This window comes from Hippichthys cyanospilos, chromosome 12 (assembly GCF_059441005.1).
Source record: "Hippichthys cyanospilos isolate Australia breed blue-spotted pipefish chromosome 12, RoL_Hcya_1.0, whole genome shotgun sequence".
NCBI classification, from domain to species: domain Eukaryota; kingdom Metazoa; phylum Chordata; class Actinopteri; order Syngnathiformes; family Syngnathidae; genus Hippichthys; species Hippichthys cyanospilos.
The window spans coordinates 18,789,765-18,813,552 of NC_142380.1; the positions used below are offsets into that span (position 1 = coordinate 18,789,765).

Genomic DNA, 23,788 nt, shown 5'->3' on the forward strand with positions numbered 1-23,788 from the left:
TTTTAATGATATTTTCATGGTACAAATTCTATATAATTATGAGGGTTTACATTGCTCTTCATTCGCAGATTATCCAGAATCTCCCACCCAATCAAGGAAAGACAATAGAGCAACAAACAAATCGAAGCAATTCCCAGACTCCTAACAGTACTAACCCCCTTCTCTTCAATCAGTCTAAAATGGCTGGTCAACAACTCACTGTTCAGCAGCAACAACAGCAGTCAATGCAGCAGTCACACCATACAGTCCAGCAACACCTTCAACAGTTAACCCAACAAGCCCAACACCCAATGATGCAGCTCCAACAACAACAACAGCAGCAGCAGCAGCAGCATCAGATTATGCAGATGCATCACCAACAGCAGCAACCCCAAGTTGTACAACAACAAGGGTTCCCCCAGTTGTCCCAACAGCATCAATTCCTGCAGCAACAGCAGCAAATGCACCAACAGCAGATGTTTTCACAGCAACAGCAACACACCTTCTCTCAGCAACAGCTGCGCCCTCAGCAGCTCTTACGCCCTGGTCTGCAGCAGCTGCAACAGCAACAAGCTCTGCAGCAACAGCTTCAGCAATTCCAACAGCAGCAACGCATGCAGATATTACAGCAGCAGCAACAACAAAATCAGCAGCAGTTACACCAACAGCAGCAACAGCAACAACACTTCCTGCAACAACAGCAACAAATCCAGCAGATGCAGCAACAACAGCTGCAGAATCATCAGCAGCAGGCTATACAGCATCAGAACCAACAAGCCATGCAGCAGCAGCAGCAACAACAGACTCTTCACCCACAGCCACAGCAGCCTACGCATATCTCCCTGTTTGGACATGAGCCAGGACAAGAAAGTGAGTAGGAGAGGTAATTTTCATAAATACACTGACATCTCAGCCTTTTAAAAACTAGTTCCAAGTCATCTATCAAAATTCAACATTATCATAACATCCAACAGAAAACTGCTAATACACAAATCCTGCTACATTGTTGAAAATAAGAGTAATAAAATGTAATATTTAATCCATGCTGAAATTAACTAATTTCTACTGAGTATCTGAACACACTCAAGCAATTAATCTTTGTGTAGGTGCGCTTATGAACTGTTTTTCTCATGTTACAGTTCCACAGGATGGCTTTTTGCTGGGATGTGTGTTTGCCATTGCTGACTACCCTGAACAGATTGCAGACAAACAATTGTTAGCCACATGGAAACGGGTAAGATAATAATGTTCAGGGGTGCACATAACAGGTACACAGGTGATGCGCTTACTATAAATAAAATTATTGTCTATAAAATTGTGTAAACCTAAATCTGTATGACATTAACAAAAAAAAGCAATATAAATCAACTGTCAACACCTATTAATGATTTTTTACAGCATTTACATGGGTTACAGCTTAGTCTGAACCAGAACAAAATAACCAAGTGTATCAAAGTGCCTGAAAATTCTTATTTTACACTTCACATGACAAAAACAAAGCCTTCTCCCTGGAGTCATTCGCGCGCCCCTCCTGGCATCACGTCGCGCCCTCCATGGTGGGGGGGCACCATTTGAGGATAATTCCAATTGACATATATCCAAGTAACTAGAGTGATTTATCGCGGTGTCTTGGCCTGTTGCTTGCCCGCTCTCTATGACGAGCTTCAATATTGGGTGCTTTGGCCTCCAGAATACACATTACTGTGACAGGTTTTCTCAACTTAATGTTGCGGGTGATTGACTCACCTGTAGCTAAGAGCGAGGATAGCAATGAGACTGAATCTGTTATGCAGCTGAACAGGTTCACTGCGATTACAGGGATAATGCTAACTAGACTAGCAAGTTGGACCTCTGAAATAGACAAGAATGCATCACGGTTATTGTGTCTTTCTTTGACTCGGAGCAACTGTGGCTTTTCATGATTGGGATTTCTCTGGCTGATCTCTGATCATAAAATGTGAGAAATGTGTCAATTAAAACATTTGTATTCACACTGTATTTCTGTGCTGCTTGGGTATCAACAAAATTTCAAGCAAATTTCAAGCATTTTTTTCATGAGTGCAACACATCAAGAATTTTGAAAATTTGATAAAACGTTCCAGAGAAACAAGGGCATTTTGGAGACTACTTTTTTGTAACAAGTGAAAGTCTGGCCCAAAAACATCTCCAAGTTAGAACAAAATAGTAATGTCATTTGTGGTTTCTCAACATATCTCTACAAAAAATTTCACAATGTACTTAGCCATGCTGAATATATTTTTGATCTTATTTCTTCTGAATATGCTCATCTAAAAGTCACCCTAACCCTAAGTTTTATTGTTTCTAAGGGATTGACTCATTTTAATTTATTTTTAAATGAACTAGAAAAAAATAAGGAAGCTGACCAAATTGGTTTTGAACAAAATGTGTGAAACCATGATATAATTTGAAAAACAAAGTACTGTATAAGTCTATCAGCCTTGTTAGCCATGGTCACAGGAATTCCATAAACTGTGTGTGATTTTATTGCTTTTTTCAGGAACTACTGATACTCATCATTTACTTATGAAGTTATTGAGTGCAGCCATGGTGTTTTAATGCTACAGCTAATGCTGACTGACTTGTATTCTTCAAAAGATTACTCAAGCCAATTATTAATGTTTTTTTGAAAGGGCTTTATTGTAAATAAATAACAGTATCTGCCAAGTTTAAGTTATGAGCTTTTGCTTCAATTTAACACCCCCTGTCCATCCTCTTGCAGGTGATCCAGGTCTATGGTGGAGCTGTCGACTCCTCTCTGACTAGTCGCTGTACTCACCTGCTTTGTGAAAGTCAGGTCAGCAACATGTATGTCCAGGTAAGGATGTATGTTGGATGTATGTATGTATGTAGCTGCATCTGGTTTGTGTATAGTGTGCAGTAGCATCAAATACCGCCTTTTCATAACATAGAGTCATTGTCAGCAAATTTTGTTTGGGAGCGCATACAAACAAGACGTGTTACAGTCTGTTAGAGATAAAACATGCTTACTAAGCAGCATGCGAAGCTATTCTTTTTTTTTTTTTGACACCCTTGTCATTATGTTGATTGGTTCTCTCCTCCTAGGCCCTCAGAGAGGGAAAACGTTGTGTGACAGCCCACTGGCTCAACTCAGTGCTCAAACGGAAGAGGATGGTGCCTCCTCATCGGACACTTCATCTGCCATTTGCCTTCCCCCCTGGAGCCAAGCCTTGCTCTCAACATGTATGTCACACTGCTAATCAATTTTGTTCTGTAAATGATGATTTATTGCACTGTTAACATTTTTCCAATCATAACAGATGGCACAATGAAAGTTGGACTTGTTTGAGCATGCCCACTCTGTAATTCATACCTACCATGCTTGGGCACACACTTGTCGTTGTGTCTGGTTCATTTAACAAATTGAAGTGGCCATAGCATGTTTGGATGAGATACACCTGTGAAATTGATTTCTTGTGCACGTTCAAATACATACAGTATCGCGATCATAATTACGTGGAATCTTTTTGGAAAGAAATGGAGTCATTATTGTCAAATCAATTTAATATTTCAAATATCAATGATCTTTTTCTGATCAACCTTTCTTTTTCTTAGATTATAGCTGTCACAGGTTTTGTGGATGCTGACAGAGATGACTTGAAATTGATGGCTTACTTGGCTGGTGCCAGATACACCGGGTACCTGTGCCGAAGCAACACTGTGCTTGTCTGCAAAGAGTAAGGAGGAGCCCAATGTGTGGTGCCTGGGGAAATCATGTGAACTATCCCTTTATTTATTAGGGTGAATTTATCTTTATGGCACTCGTTAAAATTGTTTGCACATACCGCAACTGTGTGTGCTGTACTGTACTGTATGTGGGCAACCTGTTTTCACAGGATTATTTATTTTTTTAATTAAATGTGAAAGTAAATAATGAAATGTGCTGCATGTCAGAGTAACAGTGTAATCATCAGATTCAAAAACTGCAGTTGCTCTTTTTGGATTCAACCCCCCCCCCCCCCCTTTTTTTTTAACCAATTGTTGGATCATAGACATGGACTTTGTACACTTTGTAAGGTTGTCCTTTTATGAATTTCAGTCAAGATGACATGCATTAGTTTATGGGGGCCCTTGTACTTCAAATGACACACATACTCTACTGCCAGGATAACAACTTAAAAACTCTTCGTATACATCAAGTCAAAGTCAAGTTTATTGTCAATGTCTTCACATGTGCTTAACATACAAAGGAATCAAAATTGTGTTTCTCACTATCCTCTGCGTTTTACATGTACAATAACAAAGTGCAGGTGCGCAAGACGACACAATCGTAAAAAATTGACTCAAACACCCACCAATGGTGCTTAGACTGTCATTTTTTTTTAACATACAGTATACAGCACCATCATCAATGTTGTTAACTTATCTGTGTCGTTGGTTTCTCTCTAGGCCCACTGGGCTCAAGTATGAAAAGGCCAAAGAGTGGAAAATTCCATGTGTAAATGGTCAGTGGATGTGTGATATTCTGCTGGGAAACTTTGAAGCATTAAGACAAATTCAGCACAGCAGATATTCCATTTTTACACATCCTGAGCCTCTGGTGCCAAACCTACAACTGGTCCAGAACCTGCTTGGTATGTAGCATTTCGGGTAACCATTTTATGTGTACACAATTCAAGACAGTTTGGTTTCTAATTTTATATAGCTCCATGGAGAACACCAATCAAAGTATCTCAGGAAGCATTAGCGGTAGGTTTGTTGCTTTTCTGTACTTACTGATTTTCTACTAGTATTTTGAATAGGATGTTGTGTCCAGTAATTTACCATCCAGTCTTACTCCAGATTTGTTCGTGGCTTACTTGATTTCCTTATGATATTTAATTAGAACCTGCAGCTCATCCAGAAATCCAGTACAATCCAGTCTTACTACAGATTTGTTAGTGGCTTACTTGATTTCCTTATGATATTTAATTAGAACCTGCAGCTCATCCAGAAACAGAAGCTGGCTGACTCCACTAACCAGCCATCCACCAAAAAGGCCAGGTCAGAACTGCAAATTTCATGACAGCCTTTTCACACAGTTTACTTTATTGTATCTGATGCTGATATTGTGCATTGTTACACAGACTGGAGGAGATCCAGTCCCCCAGTAAGAAGCTTCCACCAGAGTCCACTCCGAGAGTTATTTTCACTGGGTTTGAACCCACACAAGTTCAACAATACACAAAGGTAAGATCAGGACAAGAGCTAAATGACATTGTCTTTCTCATGATAACAGTTAAAAAAAATAAAAAACAAAGGAAAAAAGGACCTAGATCCATCCGTCCATTTTCCATAGCCTCTTATTGTGAAGAGAATCATATATAAGGTTGTTATCATTATGTGCTTATTTCTTGTCTAGAATAGTGTGCACTGCTATCCATCTATGCAGTACTAGTTCATCTCGCCCCAGTCTTTAGATCAGTGGTTCTTCACCCTGTTTGAGGCACCGAACCCCACCAGTTTCATATGCTCATTCACCGAACCCTTCTTTAGTAAAAAATAAAATTGTTTTTTTTTTTTTTACTGTTGCACAAAATGAATTGTGCATTAATATCACAGTTCAAATAACAAAACCAACACAGTGGGTAAAAGTACCAGTTCCCTGCAGCCACGTCGTGAGTCCGTACGGCGATCGACCCTTTAGATCGCCGGCCGCTGGAGCTTATTTGCCTTGATCAGCGCTCTGGAGATAACGGGCTAATTCCGGTGTGTGGTCCCGACTGAGAAGGAGGTCTCACTCTGCTGCTTATCCAGCGCTCTCAAAGCGAACCGGTAGGGAGGCTCACTCAGACACATATACAGCCCTCTCTAAGCGGTCTGATTGGGAGTTCTCACTTTGCTGCATAAACCAGCGACCTCAAAGCGGACCGGTAGGAAATCTCAGAGCAGGACGCTTTCAATGACTGTGCCCACTAACTGCAGACTAGACTGAGGGGTGGACCTCTGCGGCAGAGGCTCCACCGAACCCCTGAGACTGACTCACCGAACCCCCAGGGTTCGATCGAACCCAGGTTAAGAACCACTGCTTTAGATAAAGCTGTTGACGCAGGAAAGTGTGAGCTGGGACCTTGGCCTAGCTTTTGGTGGCGACTGGCTCTTTTTGTTATGTCTTATAATGTGCAATGCTTTGCTGAATGAATAAAAAGCAGACAGGGACACTTGAGCAACGAATTTGTGCTATCGGACGCATGAGTTCGTTCGCCAAGCTTTTTCCCTGTGCCATGGCAGAGAAAAGTCAATCTTGGCAGGTCTGAGTTACTCTTTTTGCTGCTTAGCAGCTAGGCTTGTCCTAGTCTTTTTTTAGAGATTTCTCTGACACTTACAGTACAGCACAGTACAGTACAGTACAGTACAGCACACAAAATCAAACAACTATTCACACTCTCAATCACAGCTAAGGACAATTTTTATTGTCCAAAATACCTACCATGCATGTTTTTGGAATGTAGGAGGGATCCAGTGCCAAAAAGGAACCCACGCGGCCACAGAGAGAAAATGCAAACTTCATAGAGGAAAACCTTATTCGAAAAGAATTGTAAAATCGCCAATAGATGGTAAACATGCCTTAGAAAATGAAACTTCATAAACCACTCGTTATTCTTTTTTGGTGCTCTTGGTTTGAAGATAAAGGCTAGTGTAATGGAAATGAATGAAAGTTCTGCATTTTTAAACCCAAAAAATCACAAGTGCTTCATTGAAGCCTTGTTTTCCAATAACTATCTTATAACTGTGGGGAGGCTCCGTTTACTCTGGTTAGCATGTTCGCCTCACAGTTCCGGGACCTAAGTTCAAATTCACCTCACTCCGGCCTTCCTGTGTGGAGTTTGTATGGCCTGGCTGAGTGGGTTCTCTCCAGGCACTCTAGCTTCCTCTCACACCCCAAAAATATGCATGGCAGGTATATTGGAGTCACTAAATTGTCCTTAGGTATGATTGGATGCATGAATGGCTGTTCGTCTCTATGTGTCCTGTAATTGGCTGGCAACAAGTTCAGGGTGTCCCAAGCACACTGCCCATAGACAGCTGGGATAGGCACCAGCAGGTCTTAAGGTCTTTGGCCTAATATTTTTTCACAGATTTGTAATGATGTGCAGTACTGCCGATATGTGGAACTGCCTATAGTGCAGGGGTCTCAAACTCCAGTCCTCGAGGGCTGCAAACCTGCATGTTTTCCATACTGCTCTCTTGAACACACCTGATTCAAATGATTAGGATCATTTTCAAGCTCCTGCAGAGCTTGCTAATGAGCTAATAATTTGACTCAGGTGAGTTAATGACAGCAGCAACAAAAACATGCAGGATTGCGACCCTTGAGGACTGGAGTTTGAGACCCCTGCTATAAGTGTAAACATTGTTCACTGGCAAACCTGATCAAGCATATTTCCAATAATTTGTCAAACAATGAGCATGAAAATGAAATGTATAAAATGGAAGATGAATGGTAGACAAATACTCTATGAAGGATGCCATGTCATGTCTCTGCCCCCTGCTGGCAAGTTGGTTATCTGCATGTGGTCTCAACAAATGTTTCGTCTTTTCCGATGAATCTTGTAGGCATCCTTCTCAGCACCACAGGTGCGCTTTAATTAATTCAAGTGCGCATATTCCAGTCCTGGCCAAAAGTTCAGTGTACTCCGATAGAAAATGTTTTCGCATTTAATATCGGTTTGCTACAGTTTAGTGCCATGAATGGATGAATGATTTTTTTATGCAAGAGAGTCCTTTGTATTGAAAAAGAATCAATGTGGGTATTTTGTGATTTACTTCAAACCCTTAGTTGGGTTAGCAATGGTGAGTGTTTTGGACAGAAAGGTTATGAAAAATAAAATATTAAAGCAAATATTTTGTACATTTGCAATATATTTTGTCCATACTTATAATAGCAGTAAGTAAGCTGAGTCGCACTTCGCACAAGTAAACATTGTCTGGTGTAACTTATGTTTCCTCTCTTAGAGACTGCATGCTTTAGGTGGTGAAATAGCAGACGGCATTCTGAAGGTGACTCATCTGGTGGCGAGTAAAGTGAAGCGCACTGTCAAATTTCTCACCGCAATGTCCGTGGTGAAACACATTGTCACCCCGGAGTGGCTTGAAGAGAGCTGGAGGAGCCAGAAGTTTGTTGGTATGTTTGTGTGAACATGATGTGTTCTGGGTGCTATCATTTTAAACTTCCTATTATCTGATATGATGTAAGCGCTAGCATTAGCTTTTAAGGCTAACAGCAGTGGGGGGTTTTCTGTTGTTGGAATTTAAGATAATTTGAATATTAGAATACCATACTTGTGTCTGTGTTCCAGATGAGCAGAGCTACATTCTGAGGGATGCCGAAGCTGAGGTCTTGTTTGGTTTCAGTCTAGAGGAGTCACTCAAAAAAGCCCAGAGTGCACCACTCTTCAAGGTTATATTGACAAAAGTCTTGGTATCATCACAATGCAGAGGGTTCTTGGTTTACCGCGGTCTCCTCACACAATATATTGAGATTAACCCTATGAATATGCTGTGACATGCCTCCGGACACAACACCCAGTTATGACCGTACCTAATGTACCGTATTTTCCGGACTATAAGCTGCACCGGCATTTAAGCTGCAGCAGCAAAATTTGACCAAAAAAACATCTTTTGCCACGACTAAGCCACACTGTGGACTATAAGCCGCAGGTCATAACATCAGATATTTGTGCAAAAAGATGGTATATGAAAGTTTTAATTTTTTTTATATTTTTTTAAATCGTCTACCAACTGTAACATCCTCTCTAACAACTTTCTCCCTCATTGTTTAATTGATAGATTGATTTAGTGAACATTGCGCACATTGCACATAAATAATATATACAATCATAATATTATAAATACAATCATTTATACAGTATACTGTATATCAAACACAAACTTTTATGCAAGATCTTTATGCCGTCCTCACTCCGAAGTGTCGGGTTTGTCACCAGCTGGATGACGATGTTTGTAACAACCAGACTGTCTTTCCTTTTGCTCTGCTTTATTTGAACAATGGCCTTTGACCATTACCCTCTTTAGGATGCCGTAAAACTAGAAAAATAAAACCGCTAATCAGCTAGTGATACATAGCCCCTCTCGAGCTAACAAGCAAGTTGCACAACAAAAAAATACCCTTATTTGCAATGTCTCTTAACGATAAACAAAACAGATGAACAGTGTCAATTTTGACAACTTGTGTACTTATGGATAATTCTCATCCAAGGCAAAACAAAATAAGATCAGCAACCCTCGAACGTTAACCTGTTGTCTTTGCGTGCTTCCACATTGGATAACTCACGTCTACTGAAAAACAATATTTTGACATAACCAGAAGAGGGTGCTCTAAGTCATAAACAACAAAGGTGGTACTGCATTTTGAAGGGCAGAATAATCTTATTCAATTTATAATAAGCCATTGATTCACATCTTTGCAGTTCTATTTCATATTTGTTTCATAAACTGACTGCTTGAGCAGATAAGAACATTTGCTTGACCAGTGGGGAAAAAACAGCAGATAAGACGCACTGGACTATAAGCCGCAGGGCTCAAATAATGAGAAAAAGTCGTGGCTTATAGTCCGAAAAATACGGTACTTTTAATTAATTTAAGGCAGTTTTTGAGTTTTTCTTGCAACTATTTACGTTAACTATTTACATTTAAATGATGACTTTCTACTGCAGTAGTGTAGGTAAGAATCAGTGGTGCCTTGAAAAATTAACTGATTTAATTGCTTGATAAAGTAAGTTACCTTACTGAGTTACATTGTAAGTAATATTTAATATTTACATGTCCTACCCACTCTGGTTAAATTTGAACAACACCTGGTTTTGCCATTAATAAGAAGTGTGTTTTTAATTATGTTAAAGAGCAATGGTTGTTTTTATTATGAATAAAATAAAGGCAACTTCTTTTTGACATCAACAAACTAAGAGAATAAACTTGACAGTTTTCTAGATTTAACTATACAAATATAAAAAAATTGAATGTTGAGAATATTAATTTGAAAACACCTGTAATGCATTTCACTGTTCAATATTAGAAGTCCTCTTATTATATATTTTCTGTTTCTGTCAAGACAAGACTTATGTCAATTTTATAGTGTCAATATTCAGATTATTTTCTGTATTATATTATTCACGACTAGTTTTACATTGCACTCTGAGAAATGTGAGCTTTTCAGTTAAATCTCGTCAATTCTTTCTCCATGATGCCATAACAGGCAACAAAATTCATGTACTGCCAAGTTTACTGCAATTTGAAGAGTCATCAATCAATATGTTTTTTCAGGGCTGATGCGATAATCTGTAGTCAAGGAGGCCAGTAACCGATATTCAAAGCTGAGAATATTTATTGTTGTAAAATTGCTCAGGACACATCATAGACAAGCATAAACGTATACAACGATAAACAATAAGCTCTTGACTCAAACATATTTAAAGAATTAAACTCACTCTTTGGCATATACACAATCATAAACAGGCAGGAAAGTGGATGGTGCATAACTACAGTAGAGGTTTATGGCACAGATTAGCTCAAGCTGCATCATGAGAAGAAGGAAAAACAATTTTTTTTATTTTAACTTTATTCACACTCAGCACAAGACTGGAGTTGCATTCATTGACCACTCACACTGGGAAATATAAAAATGGCTGAACTTAAGTTTGACATTAAACTGCAGAAACTACAAATAGTCAAAGTGGACTTTTTAACAGTGATATATGGCTTTCACTACTGACCACTCAGTCGTGGTTCTGTCTGATCCCATCTTTTAATGAAAGATGAACAATATACTCAAAGTTGACCTCTGCTATTTGGGGGCTTTTTGGGTCCAGGCCAGTGTGCAGAGCAAAAATTTACACATAAACAACACTATGTTTCTTTTAGATAAACAGTGATGCATGGTTTTACCTGTCTGGCCGGCTTGACGATAGGTTTTCTTCCATGCGGCCCCTGAGCCAAAAGGAGTTTGACACCCCAGCTCTAGATTTTGCATAGCTAACCAATCAGCTACTGCTATGTGCTGGACAGTGATGGCAGAAACAGAGAAGTGCATGAGTATAGAAAGGCATTATTAGTTTGTTGGCTGTAAGATTACCGTATTTTCCGCACTATAAGGCGCGCTCAAAAGCCATAGTTTTTTTTTTTTTAAAGCTGATGGTGCGCCTTATAATCAGGTGTGCCTTATATATGGATCAATATTGAGATTGGGATTCATAGATGGGGAATGAACTGATAAAGTAAGCGTTATCTGTTTCTTTTGTGTGTTTACAGTTGAACAAGGTTGGTCATATTGACATTGAGTTATTATCCTATTGGGAGTTTTGAGTTATTATTTTTGAGTTATTTTTTTATTATTGTTATTACTTTGAGTATTTCTATATTGTGATTGAAAAAGTTGTCATTAATATGTCATTAATTGAGGGTGCGCCTTATAATCCAATGCGCCTCATTATGGAAAAAGTTTTAAAATATGTCATTAATTGCTGGTGCGCCTTACAATCCGGTGCGCCTTTTAGTGCGGAAAATACGGTAATTAAACAGGACATAAGCTGATCTGCACCAAATATGGCGCATATATTTCACAGAGAGAACCCAAGACCACGCTTGATTCAGTTGGAAGTTGAGGCCATCCATCTATTGTGTATAGCCGCTACTAGGGTCACTGCCTTGCTGGTGCCTGTCCCAGCTATCTTCGGGCAGGCGGGCACCGTGAACTGGTGACAGCCAATTGCAGGGCACATTGGGACGAACAACTATTCACGCATCCAATCACAGCTAAGGACAATTTAGAGTGTCTAATACACGTACCATAAGTGTTTTTGGAGTGGACGTCTAGATCAAGCTGGAATTGAATTCAGGGCTCTGAATTGTGCGGCAGAAATGCTAACCACTCTGTTACCGAGCCACCTGAGTTGAGACCAGTTATTAAATCTTAAAACAAGGCAGGTTTCGAGGTCAAGATAACTGATCAAGATAACTGGTGTTCAAATATCCAGGGGCAAACAGGTTTGGGATCCAGACAGGCAGAGCAGTTGGAACACGAGACAGCTTCCCAAAAGAGTACCCAACAACCTGACAAAGACTTCCTAGGACAGGGGTGCCCAAACTTTTTGCAAAGTGGGCCAGATTTGTTGTGTTAAAAATGTAGGGGGGGCCAAACTTGGCAGACATTCTTTACATATCGTGTTTTTAACATTTGCTTTTTTAATTTCATTTCAGCCATGCATATCAAAATTGAATACACATTAAATATTGAAATTGAATATTCACTTAACCACTTTTTTTTAACACTTTATTAACTTTTTTGTAACAGTTGAACAGAAGTAATTGTACTCTTGGGTGCAAATTACATTTGAAACAAAAGAAAAATATCTCACCATGGCAGTTTAATATTTGTAGAATTTTTAAACACAATAACAGAGAAATGAACAAGTAATAGTCATATCAACAAGTGCAGTGCTCATTTAAAATATGAAATACGTGCAGGGCACATTTAAAATATGAAATTAGTAACTATAAATGTTGATTGGATTTTTATTTGTTTATTATTCCGTTGGGAAAAAACGTTTTCAGAATTATCTATATGAAAAAAATTACTTGTCCGCATGAGTGTGATGGGTGAAACTGAGATCTGGAGTGTAGGACAAATGACTCTATGCCAGTAATATGGATGCGCAAGATGTCTTGTAAGTGATAGTCTGATAGCAGTGTCCTCACACGGCTCTTAAGTTCTTAACCGAGAATGTCTTCTCACACAAATATGTCGACCCAAACAAGCCTAGCATTTTTTTACCAAAAGCTGGAATCTCTCGGAAACTTGTCCTCATCCAGCTGTCAGTAAAAGTTGGCGATATAAAGCTGCTGGTGCTGACCGCAGCTCAACTTTTCTTCCTTTTGTTGATTGTCGCTTTTTTAGAAAACTAGGGACTCATACAATCTATAACGCATATACTAATTTGCTGTTCCTAATTGAGCCTAGAGATGGCAGCATTTAGCACACTCAGGTAACAGCGCTGCTGCCCAATGTATTAATTCTCCATGTGGGCCAGACGTTATTGATTTTATGATGGAGGCTGCGGGCCGGATGGAAATTGACCACGGGCCGCATTTGGCCCCCGGGCCGGACTTTGGATATGCCTGTCCTAGGATAAGCATGGCTTCTAAGTTCAGCTAAAATGAAGAGGCCGGATTTTGGCTGAGCTGGTAAGAGATTATTGGACCGCAGGCAGTCTTTTTAGCTTTTTAGCTCCCCGCCCTCCACAAGGAATGTGGTCAGACAGGTATGCGACAGGAATGTGGTCAGACAGGTATGTGACAGGAATGTGGTCTGACAGGTGGTTAATAGGAATGGGGTCAGACAGGTAGGTGACAGGAATGTGGACAGACAGGTGGGGAATGAGGTCAGACAGGTAGATGACAGGATGAATGTGGTCAGACAAGTAGGAGACAGCACTGGACCACCATGCTGTGGCAGATGAGAGGAATGTGATTAGACAGGTAGGTGATGGGGACAGGAATGTGGTCATATGGGTGGGTGACAGAAATGGCTGTGACAATATCCAGTCCTATTTTGAAGCTTATGCATATCAAAGCATCTAATGATGATATCAAAACTGTGATTAAATTGTTTACTTGAAATAGTAACACTTTAGATTGATTGATCGTTACCGACAGTTGTCCTTCCGTCATCCTCGGTCCGCCATTCTTTTTACCCCAAAACTCGGAACTGCCGGTCCGTCGCTCATTCTGTCGTCCATGTTTGATACTGTGAATAAGAAGTGAATTGAACATGGACCGTTTATTCATTGAATTTGACATACGTCTCCCCTTTGTGGCAGAGTAAAGTGATTATAGTCTCATTGACTATAAAGCGATTCCAGCCTTATATTCAATGGAAGCGAGCAACACGACAAACAGGCAAAACAGTTGGCTTGTATAGCTGTCTGCAAACATGGCCGAACCAACGGACATCTGATGGAATGTCTATCCGACAATTGCAATGAGGGATGAAAAACATGCTTCCGACAATATTATTTCGTCGTTTTTCGAGCGTTACCATCATTCGTTAGTCCATTGGCAAAACCAGCATCTGTCGGCAACAGACCGACAATCCTGACGAACTGCCCACCTCTGCGTTACTGATTTATTCCAATGTAAGAAACATTGATTACCCTTTGAACATACTGTATGAACAACCTCGTCATAAATAAAGGACCCTCTGTATTGTCAATTTTCAGACTGGATTGTGTGTTGGCACATGAAATATATATAAAGCAGTCATAGAAAATTATTTATTAAATAAAAAATGCAATGGTTTTCAGAAAAGATGTTATACAACTTTTAAAAATTACTTTGGGACACTTTTTTTTTTAGAAACTAAAAAAATATATAAAATTGATGCCAACTCCCTCATATCAGTTAAACTCGTTATCAAACTAAAGTTCAGTGTGGAGATGTACTTAACTACTGATTAATCAATTACATTACAAAGACCCATTTAGATCCTCAGCCACCTGTCAACGATTGTGCTTTTCTTTCTTTTCGCCTCTTCCTCCTCGGCTGCAGGGAAAGTATTTTTATCTAACACCTGGAATGTGCCCCAGTCTCGGCACCATGAAGTCGATTGTGGAAAGTGCGGGAGGAAAGCTGTTAGCGAAGCAGCCCTCATACAGGAAGATTATGGAGCATCAACAGAACAAGGTAAATATGGCTCTTTTTCTCAGCCTGTTGTAATACTGACAGAAAGCACAGAGATCACTTAATACGGACGAAGAATTTAGTAGGAGGTGGTTGACCTAGTGTTGCATTCACAAGACGCAACAATAGGTAGACCAGGGTAAGTGTATCCATTTACAAAGCTAATATGTGCTGTGTTTTAGGGTGAAATAAACCATTATTTTCAGTTGGCTATATGAAGGCAAACAATTTATCCCACTGCATATGATGCAATATTCAGAAGGACCTACTTTTACAAGTTGAACTTGAGAAGTGACTAAGTTAATAGCTTACAATATTTTTGGGGGTACAAGTCGATCTTGAGTATAAGACAACCCTGAGAATAAGTTGAGCCCTGACTTTAGTGGTTACATATAATATGGATGTCCAATTAAAACACTACCTGGTATGTGTCATTAAAATGTACACTGTTTTTGAGTGGCACCTGTAGGATCTTAACCATGCTTACCTTCTATAAAACATGAACAGAAAGAATGCAAATGTGCTTTTGATGGCAGAATAGTAGTTTGCATATGTATATAAACAGCAATATGTTCATAGATAGATAGATAGCCTTTGGAATTGCAATGAAATGTTGTATTAACGAGCTCAGACCCTCCAAGAAACATATATTACACTTGACAAACATACAATACAAGTTGACGGCGAGACAGGAGGCAAGGCCCATACGAGATATGCTAATGCTGAGCGCTCAAAGATAAGTTTACCAGGGAGGTGATGGAGGAGAGAAAAACAAAAAAAAAAAAAAAAACAAGTCTTTGGCCATGCCCCTAACAAAGGGCATGTCTCAAGTCTGAAAAATTAATCCGCGTTTTGCATGACAATTCTTCATCTTAGTGTCAACTTGAGCATGGCTTCTTTAATGGCCCTCTACATTTCTGCCCTTGAACCACGGCTTTATAAAAGTCAAAACATGCCGCAAGCTGGGCATGTTACTGTAGGTGTCTACATCTAGCCGCCTATATAGGCTTATAAATTTCAAACAAAATAATAGCTCTGAAAAGAAAACATGAATGTAGATTCATTCATCATGGAATACACACACACACACGCACAAAACTTGAGAAAACTATTAACAATATATGAATACACAATAAGTATTTTAAAACAGGAAGTTACTTTTCAGTCACAGCTGTTTGTACCCACACTTGTGTCCCTCAAGATATCTTGAGCAGAAATGGTTGTTAGGACAGGCTGGGTAATGAGTTGTGTGAGGCGCGCTTCATCGAAAAAGTCACAATATGTGTCAAAACGAACAAAACATGCCAGACTGTCAGCAACTCAACGTCATGGTCCTGAAGCCTCCCAGACGCAATGTAACCACTCTTTGAGCATATCACACCACACAAACTCCAGCATTTCAAGACAGCTCAAAATCAGCAGGGACAACACTATGTTTTATGCTATAGATCTGGTGGGTCAAACTCGGACTGCAGTTGTATAGTCTATCCTGGGGAATATTTCACACAATTTTTTTCCCATTATCTTTTTGCGCTCCAGGCTTCTTGCAAATGTTCCTTTTTTTTTTTTTTTTTTTTAGTTGTATGCACCATTTAAAAAAAGAACACTTGATGTGGGCTTGTAGCACACCCAAAAATAAATAAATAAATACAGTCCGGAACTCGAAAAAACATCTTGAAGTGTCACGTTTCACATACGTCTTGTATCAGATCCAATTTCCATTAGTCCCACAACACCCCAAAATGGGCTTGCTTGTCTGCAGCTGTTCACGTTTCAGTTTTACTTTCCTGTGGAGGAGCGGTTACAGTTCATCCAGCTCCAGGGGTGATCCTTAGACATTTTCAGGCCAGCTGAGAGACATAGTCTCTCCACTGTGTCCTGGATCATCCTTGGGGCCTCCTCTTGGTTAGACATGCCCGGAACACTTCACCGGGGAGGTGTCCATGAGGCATCCTTATCAGATGCCCGAGCCACCTCAACTGGCTCCTATCAGCGTGGATGAGCAGCAGCTCGACTTTGAGCCCCTCCCTGATGACTGAGCTTTTGACTCTATCTCTTAAGGGAGAACCCTGACATCCTGCGGAGGAAAGCCATTTCGGCCACTTTTGTCCAGGTTTTCGTGTTTTCGTTTACGACCCACAGCTCGTGAGCATATGCGAGGGTAGGAACATGGTTCGACTGATAAATCGAGAGTTTAGCCTTTGGGCTCAGCTCCCTCTTTATCATGACAGACAAGTAGAAAAACTGCATTATAGCTTATACTGCATCAAGCCACCTGTCGATCCTCTGCTTCATCCTGCTTTAACTAGTCAATAAGACCCCAAGATTAACTCCTCCATTTGGGGCAGGACCTCATCCTCAACCTGGAGAGAGCACCCCACCCTTTTCCAACTAAGGGCCAGGGTCTCAGACTTAAAGGTGCTGTCCCCACCCAGTCGCTTCACATTAAGGTTGCAAATCGTTCCAATGAGAGTTGGATATTGCAGCCTGAAGAAGCAAACAGCACCACATCATCCACAAATAGAGATGCAATCTTGAGACCCCCAAATCTGACCCCCGTCAAGATTTCTGCTGCACCTAGAAATTCTGTCCTTAAAAGTAATTCAAAGAATTGGTGACAAAGGTCAGCCTTGGCGGAGTCCAACCCTCACGAAAACAAATTCGACTTACTGCCTGAAAAGCGGATCAAATTCTGACATCAGTGGTACAGGGATCGAACAGTCCATATGAGGGCATCCGGTACCTCATACTCCCAAAGCCACCACCACACACACACACACACACACAACTCTCCGAGGTACATGGGCGCACGCCTTCTTCAAGTCTACAACGCACATATAGACTGGTTGGGCGAATTCCAATGCGCCCTCGAGGATACTGGTTGTTGAGGGGTTCACTATTCAACATCTAAGACGGAAACCACTCCTTCTGAATCCAAGGTTCGACTTCCTGACAGGCCCTATTCTTCAGCACCCCTGTATAGACTTCACTGTACCAGGGAGGCTTAGGAGTGTCATCCTTTTTTAGTTGGGAGTCACTCTCCAGTCCTCGTTAAAAAGGTGGACCACCAACCCGGCATGCTAATCTAGAGGCACTGTCCCCAATGCCAATGCGATGTTGTAGTGTCGTGTCAACCAGGACAGCCCTACAGCATCCAGTCTCCAGGCTCTACGTCGTTAGAGGCATACGTGTTAGTGGAAATGAGGAGGTCTTGAAATTCTCTCCACCAACTCGCCATGTTCCGAGTCGAGTTCAGCAACTCCCTGTCTCCACTCTACATAGTATTAATGTGGCACGGCTTTCCTCTTCTGAGGCGGCAGTTGGTGGACTGGTTTACTTCCGCTGAAGCTGCACTCTACTTGGCCAGTTGGTATATGTCAGCTGCTTCCGGAGTCTCACACACCAAGAAGACATGATAGTGCCCCTTCTCCAGCTTGATGGCATCCTTTACAAGGTTCAAGGATTGCCTCCACTATAGACATCAACCATCTTATGGCCACAACTTTGATTTGTCTCAATAATTGAGGCAAAGAACAATGTGAACTCTGACCCACTGGGACATTGGGGAAATTCTGTCGTAACTGGAAGTTAAACTCCTGATAGAGGACTCTGCCAGACGTTCCCAGCAGAACCTCACAATACATTTAAGTCAGCTAGGTCTGAGTGGAGTCCTTCTCCACCATCGGAGCCAATATACCACTAAGTGGTGATCAGTTGAGAGCTCTGCCCTTCTCTTCACTCGAGTGTCAAAAAACATGTGGCCACAAATCCGATGAAACAACCACAAATTTGATTATTGAACTGCCGCCAAAAATGCCAAGTGCACATTTGGACACCCTTATGTTTGAACATAGCTTTCGTTATAGACAATCCGTGACAAGCACCGACATCCAGAAACAGAACACCTCTCGGGTTCTCATCAAAAGAGCCATTCCAGCCAATCACGCTCCTTCAGGTAACACACTGTCATTGCTCTCGTGAACATTGAAGTCCCCAAGTAGAACGAGAATGCTCTGAGGGCTCTCCAGTACACTTTCCAAGAACTGCAAAAAGGTTTGGTAACCAGAGCTGTTGTTTGGTACATAGGCACAAACAACAGTCATAACCTGTCCCCAACTGGAAGGCGGAGCGAGGCTACCCTCTCGTCCATTGGGGTGAATCTCAATATACAGGCACCAAGCTGGGGGGCAATGAGTATGCCCACTCTTGTTCTGCGCCTCTCACCATGGGCAACTCCAGAGTGAAAGAGAGACCAATTTCTCTGAAGAGTACTGGTACTAGATCCCAAGCTACGTGTAGACGCAATCCTGTCTATGTCTAGTTGGAACTTTTCTGCCTTGCACGCCAGCTCACGCTCCTTCCCTGCCAGAGATGACATTCTCTGTCCCTAGAACCAGCTTCTGCAGCCAGGGGATCGGTCTGCCAAGGTCCCTGCAGCTAGGCGCCACTAAGCTCCCTCTGCAGCCGATCACTACGGCCCGTCTTACAGATGGTAAGCCCATAGCAAGAGGGGACCCGCGTTACCTATTCGGACTGTGAACGGGCGGAACCCAAGGGGTTGCCCCAGTGACCCGCGTCAGTGCAAGCCATGTTTTGTCTGGTCTCACACTGAGGAATATATATATATATATCTTTTTTTTCCCCATGTGTGACCCTGTCAGGGGCATAAAACGCCAAACAACTTAGCTCATAGGATCATTGGAACATGCAAAGCTCCCCACCACAATAAGACGACGGCTCATTGAGAAGATTTACAGCATATGCATTTAACAACAGTTCTGGAGACGAGACACAAACCCACAACATGTCTCACTAGATTGAGTCCACATGAATGAGACAATATTTGTGCAAACATTTTAATAATAAAGTAATCCTTTTTAGAATTTTTCCAGTTTTCTTTTTTTTTTAAATGAGCAGACATAAACTAAATTGATAGCCGCACAAACGTAAACATGAAACTAGTGATCTTCGTTATGCATACAGCTCCTGCTAGCTGTGGTGTATGGCATGTTTTGTTTTGTTTGTTTTTTTGCTGTGTTCATAAACCTGTCTTATCTGGCTTTTGTTCTAATTATTTGGCATCCGCTTTTTCAACTGGAAAATCAAACACAGCATTCTTCATTTCTCCAGTTCGAATACACCTTGCATGTTGACACGACTCGAGACTTAAATTGCCAAGTACTGAGAAAATTATATTGGGACTTTTCTGTACCTGCAGAATCTCCCAGAGATCATCTTGATTTCCTGTGACAATGATCTACACCTATGTAGAGAGTACTTCCTTAAAAACATTGGTAAGTTCTGCAGACACACACACACACACACACGGGGTGGGTATGAACCCTGTCACATGAGCATGCATGTAAAGGTGTTTGTTGATTGTGTGTCATTTCTGTGTTTCAGATGTCCACAATGCTGAGTTCATTCTGACTGGAGTCCTCACCCAGAAACTTAACTATGATTCATATCCTTTTTTACAGTTCATCCAACTCCTTGAATTGTCAAAAGAGTCACGCAGAGTAATATGGTCCATTCAATTAAGGTTTCATTATTAGAATTTTTTTTTTTTAAATAAATAACAGGTTAGTGTGCTATGAACCTTTTCTATACCACAAAGAAATATTTATTTTAAGTTTATTATTTTAAGAAGAGAAAGAGGGATTTCAGACAAGATTTGAGTTTAGAATAAAACATTAGAACAAGAACATTATACTGCTCTGTGCAAGTCAGCTTTCACAGCCCATATAATGTTTAGACTAGTGGTTCTCCACCTTTTTTCAGTGATGTAAAATATTTTTTTTCACCCAAGTACCCCTTAACCTCCGCAAAGCATTTTGGGGTGCAAATAATAATAATAATAATGATAAAAAACATTACAATATGCCATCAGTGGCTGATTTAGAACCTTAAATAACTAACTTAAAACAACAGAACTGTTCAAACTTCATTTGTATTGGTCCACAAGAAAATAATCAACACAAAGTGTCCTCTTTTGGACCATAGAAGAGATCTGTTATCAAAAAGAAATAACTTCATTATTAATAAATATTAGTCCACAAAAAATAATCAACCACCACCAAAGGTGGCATGTGAGAAGTTGGGTTGAAACATTCTTGTGTTTTTTTTGTTTGTTTGTTTTTTTTTAATAATGAACATAAATCATGAGCATAAAACTAGTTTGATGAACTTTTATTTTCCTGAAACATTGAATTAATTCAATTATTTTTACAGTATTTTTTGTTTGTTTTATATAAAATCTCAACTATCCCCTGGAGTTCCTTCAAGTACCCCCATTTGAGAACCACTGGTTTACGCATGTTATAGTTATATTATTTTTACAAAATGTGGTCTGTAGCTGATAAATGTAAGTTATATTGCAATATACGGTCTGTTTCTCTGCTTACTTATGGAGTAAGATCGCTGTCAAAAAGACAATCATCAGAAGATTAACAGCCACGACAATAAATAAATAAACATTAAATGCTGTAGTTCCCTAAATATAGGACTCACTTTTTCCCCCAATAAATGAGGGTCAAAAGTATGCACGCTTCCAAAAAAACAGTAACTTGAATAATATTTTTTGGGATCTATCCGCGACATACTTTGAGTTATGGCCTACAGATGAGCATCTCTCTATCAGACATATTCTTACTTATGGCAATTACGTTAATGGAACGTTAGACTAGAGGCCGTCAGTTGGCTGTTAGAAGCCAGGACGAACAACCTCTGGTAAGATGAGCAACTTGTTTGCTGCAACTTCCGCATTATTTTCAATAAAAGAAGCAATCAAACTGAACCAGCGTCCAAGATCATCCTTGTTCACACACAGGAATATGACAGTAGCTTTCAAGAAGAAAGGGATTCTTGTAGCAGAGCAGGTTAGAGATCATGCGGCTGCTACAAGGTTGGAGCTAACGGGTTAACGGCCCTCACATGGCGACTTCGAGTGGAGCCCATAGCTGATCAAAATGGATAAAGAGGCAGTAGGGTTTACTTTTATTTGAACAACACTGAGTAAAATTCTCACCAACGCTGTCTTGCACACTCAAATTTTCCTCACGCTGCGCAAAGCCGCCATGCTCCCCTCTCTTACTAGCTCACCTACTCACTCACCTGCAAGCAACACAGCTGTCACTAGTCACCAAATTTGCTACGATCATATAACTTGTGAATATAAAAGATGTTTTTACCTTATCACCAAACATTTGGTGCGTCCTATATTTGGTGAAAATGAGAACACTTTTGCTCAGCACTTAAGATAATTAGAACTCGATTCCATGCATTTCTGACCTGAAATGATGTGATTGATGAATGTATTAATGTTGCCAAATTTGATTCCTTGACTTTGACACATATAAGTTCACTTGATGAAACAATGAAGAGCTGAAGAAGGGCAATTTGTGTCTAACCACACCAACTTTTCTATGTTTTTATTTTTGTGAAGACTTCCCGTCTTTTTGTAGTTTCCGGATAAATAAATGGATGTTATTTTTCTCAAATTAATGTTCATATTTTGGACTATTTTAAATCTTGTTCTCACTGTTGAATGTGTACAGGCTTCACCGTTAATATGATTTTTTTTTTTTTTTTTTTAAATAAAATTGATACTTATTTGTGAAGCTGTTTTTCTTTTCTACTCAATGCTATGGTCTACTTAAGGGTGATGATGAAGGTTGTCAATTTGTGAGGACATTGATTGCTTATCTTAAGATACTGTGTGTATCAAAATTCAGGGCCAACTCAAGACAAGACTTGCAGACCTTATAGAACAAAAGCTTGCTCGCCTTGTTCTCATTTAATTTAGCCTTGAGAGCTTTCTCAAAAGGTACCCCTTCAAGGTTTGAGCCCATAATTCCTGATAGAGTTGACTTAATTAACTGTTAATGATGATCTGTGGTAGTTACTGGTGAAGTTCTAATTGCAGGCTGTCAAGCAGATAGCCTCAGGCCATATGTAAGTGAGGATGCTAGGTATGAGAGGCACTTAACATCGTTTGCAGTGCTGCCCTCAAAACGGCAGAAGACTGAATTAGACAACCTGAGTCAAGGTCATGTGCTAGTTTTTGTATTACTTAAGTTTAACCCCTGGGTGTCCGGGGATTTTTCACTAACCTAGCCTTATTATAACCCAACTTGGGCTTACAGAAAGGGTCATAACATTGTCAAATATAAATATATTTTTACTTTCAACCCTTTAAAATCTTCAGTGGCATCAGCCCTACCCATGCATATGTATATTTACATATACATACAGTATTCCAAGGCTGTTTGGTTTGGAAGAAGTTTCATTTTGTGAGGAAATAAACAAATGTTAACAGCCATTTAATGCTGCAGATTTTGTAGACAGAAATATGCAGATATAATGTTATGCGTTGCATGAAAAAAAACGCTTCCCAGCAGCAAAATAAAAGCTTTCCTGCAATATTTAGTGCTTGGATCGAAACCTTTTGTCAACTCAAAGTCCCACAATGTATAACAACATCGCATGATGGAAGTCAAGCTAAGCTACTCAATTTTGTCATTGAAAGGCTTTCAAATGTCAGAAGTTGTCCGCTAGCCCCCCTCTGTGGTTTTGGGGTCCCAACACAAAAATTTCTATTGTACCCTGTTTGTGAGTTATTGTTGATAGGATTAATGCAAAAGTCAGGGGAAATGCATGACAAAACATTGGGTTTTCAGTGTGTTCACGATTTACGATATTTCCACAATTCAATGGCAGTAAATGAGCCTGACATCTGCAGGGTGAACGTCTTGACGTGCCGTTTGCAAACATTTAGAAGGGACGGCATATTGAAAGTCGAGATGTTTTTACAATCTATGCAATATTTTAGCCTGTTAAGAGTTTTTTGTATGCTTTTTCTTTGACGTCAAACTTCAAAAACATCTAAAAACCTGAGTTGTGATAAATTTCCCCCAGGGATTGAAGGGCCTCTCTGACCAAGATGCTCCATTTTTCACTAGCAGCTCAGATTTTTTTTTAAATCAGGAATATGATATGATCTTGCATTTTCCGTTTCATCCATTTGTTTGGAAGAAATCGAACACGACTTTCAGACCATAAAGCCCAGGAACTCCAAATTCCAGGCATGAAATATTTT

General features: G+C 40.2%; 1 protein-coding gene across 2 annotated transcripts in view; it reads left to right on the forward strand.

The window, feature by feature from the left end:
• Positions 1-23,114, forward strand: part of paxip1 (PAX interacting (with transcription-activation domain) protein 1) — a 34,017-nt gene extending 10,903 nt beyond the window's left edge. For both annotated transcript variants that reach the window (XM_088429773.1, XM_088429774.1), the window contains exons 9-23: positions 69-849; positions 1,119-1,213; positions 2,720-2,815; positions 3,064-3,201; positions 3,574-3,695; positions 4,408-4,592; positions 4,664-4,707; positions 4,934-5,001; positions 5,085-5,187; positions 7,954-8,122; positions 8,298-8,398; positions 14,560-14,694; positions 19,910-19,985; positions 20,095-20,154; positions 22,043-23,114. In XM_088429773.1, the coding sequence (XP_088285899.1) occupies positions 69-849; positions 1,119-1,213; positions 2,720-2,815; positions 3,064-3,201; positions 3,574-3,695; positions 4,408-4,592; positions 4,664-4,707; positions 4,934-5,001; positions 5,085-5,187; positions 7,954-8,122; positions 8,298-8,398; positions 14,560-14,694; positions 19,910-19,985; positions 20,095-20,154; positions 22,043-22,059 (2,190 nt within the window). In that variant the 3' untranslated portion in view covers positions 22,060-23,114. The remainder of the gene's footprint in view (positions 1-68; positions 850-1,118; positions 1,214-2,719; positions 2,816-3,063; positions 3,202-3,573; positions 3,696-4,407; positions 4,593-4,663; positions 4,708-4,933; positions 5,002-5,084; positions 5,188-7,953; positions 8,123-8,297; positions 8,399-14,559; positions 14,695-19,909; positions 19,986-20,094; positions 20,155-22,042) is intronic.
• The last annotated feature ends 674 nt before the right edge of the window (positions 23,115-23,788 follow it).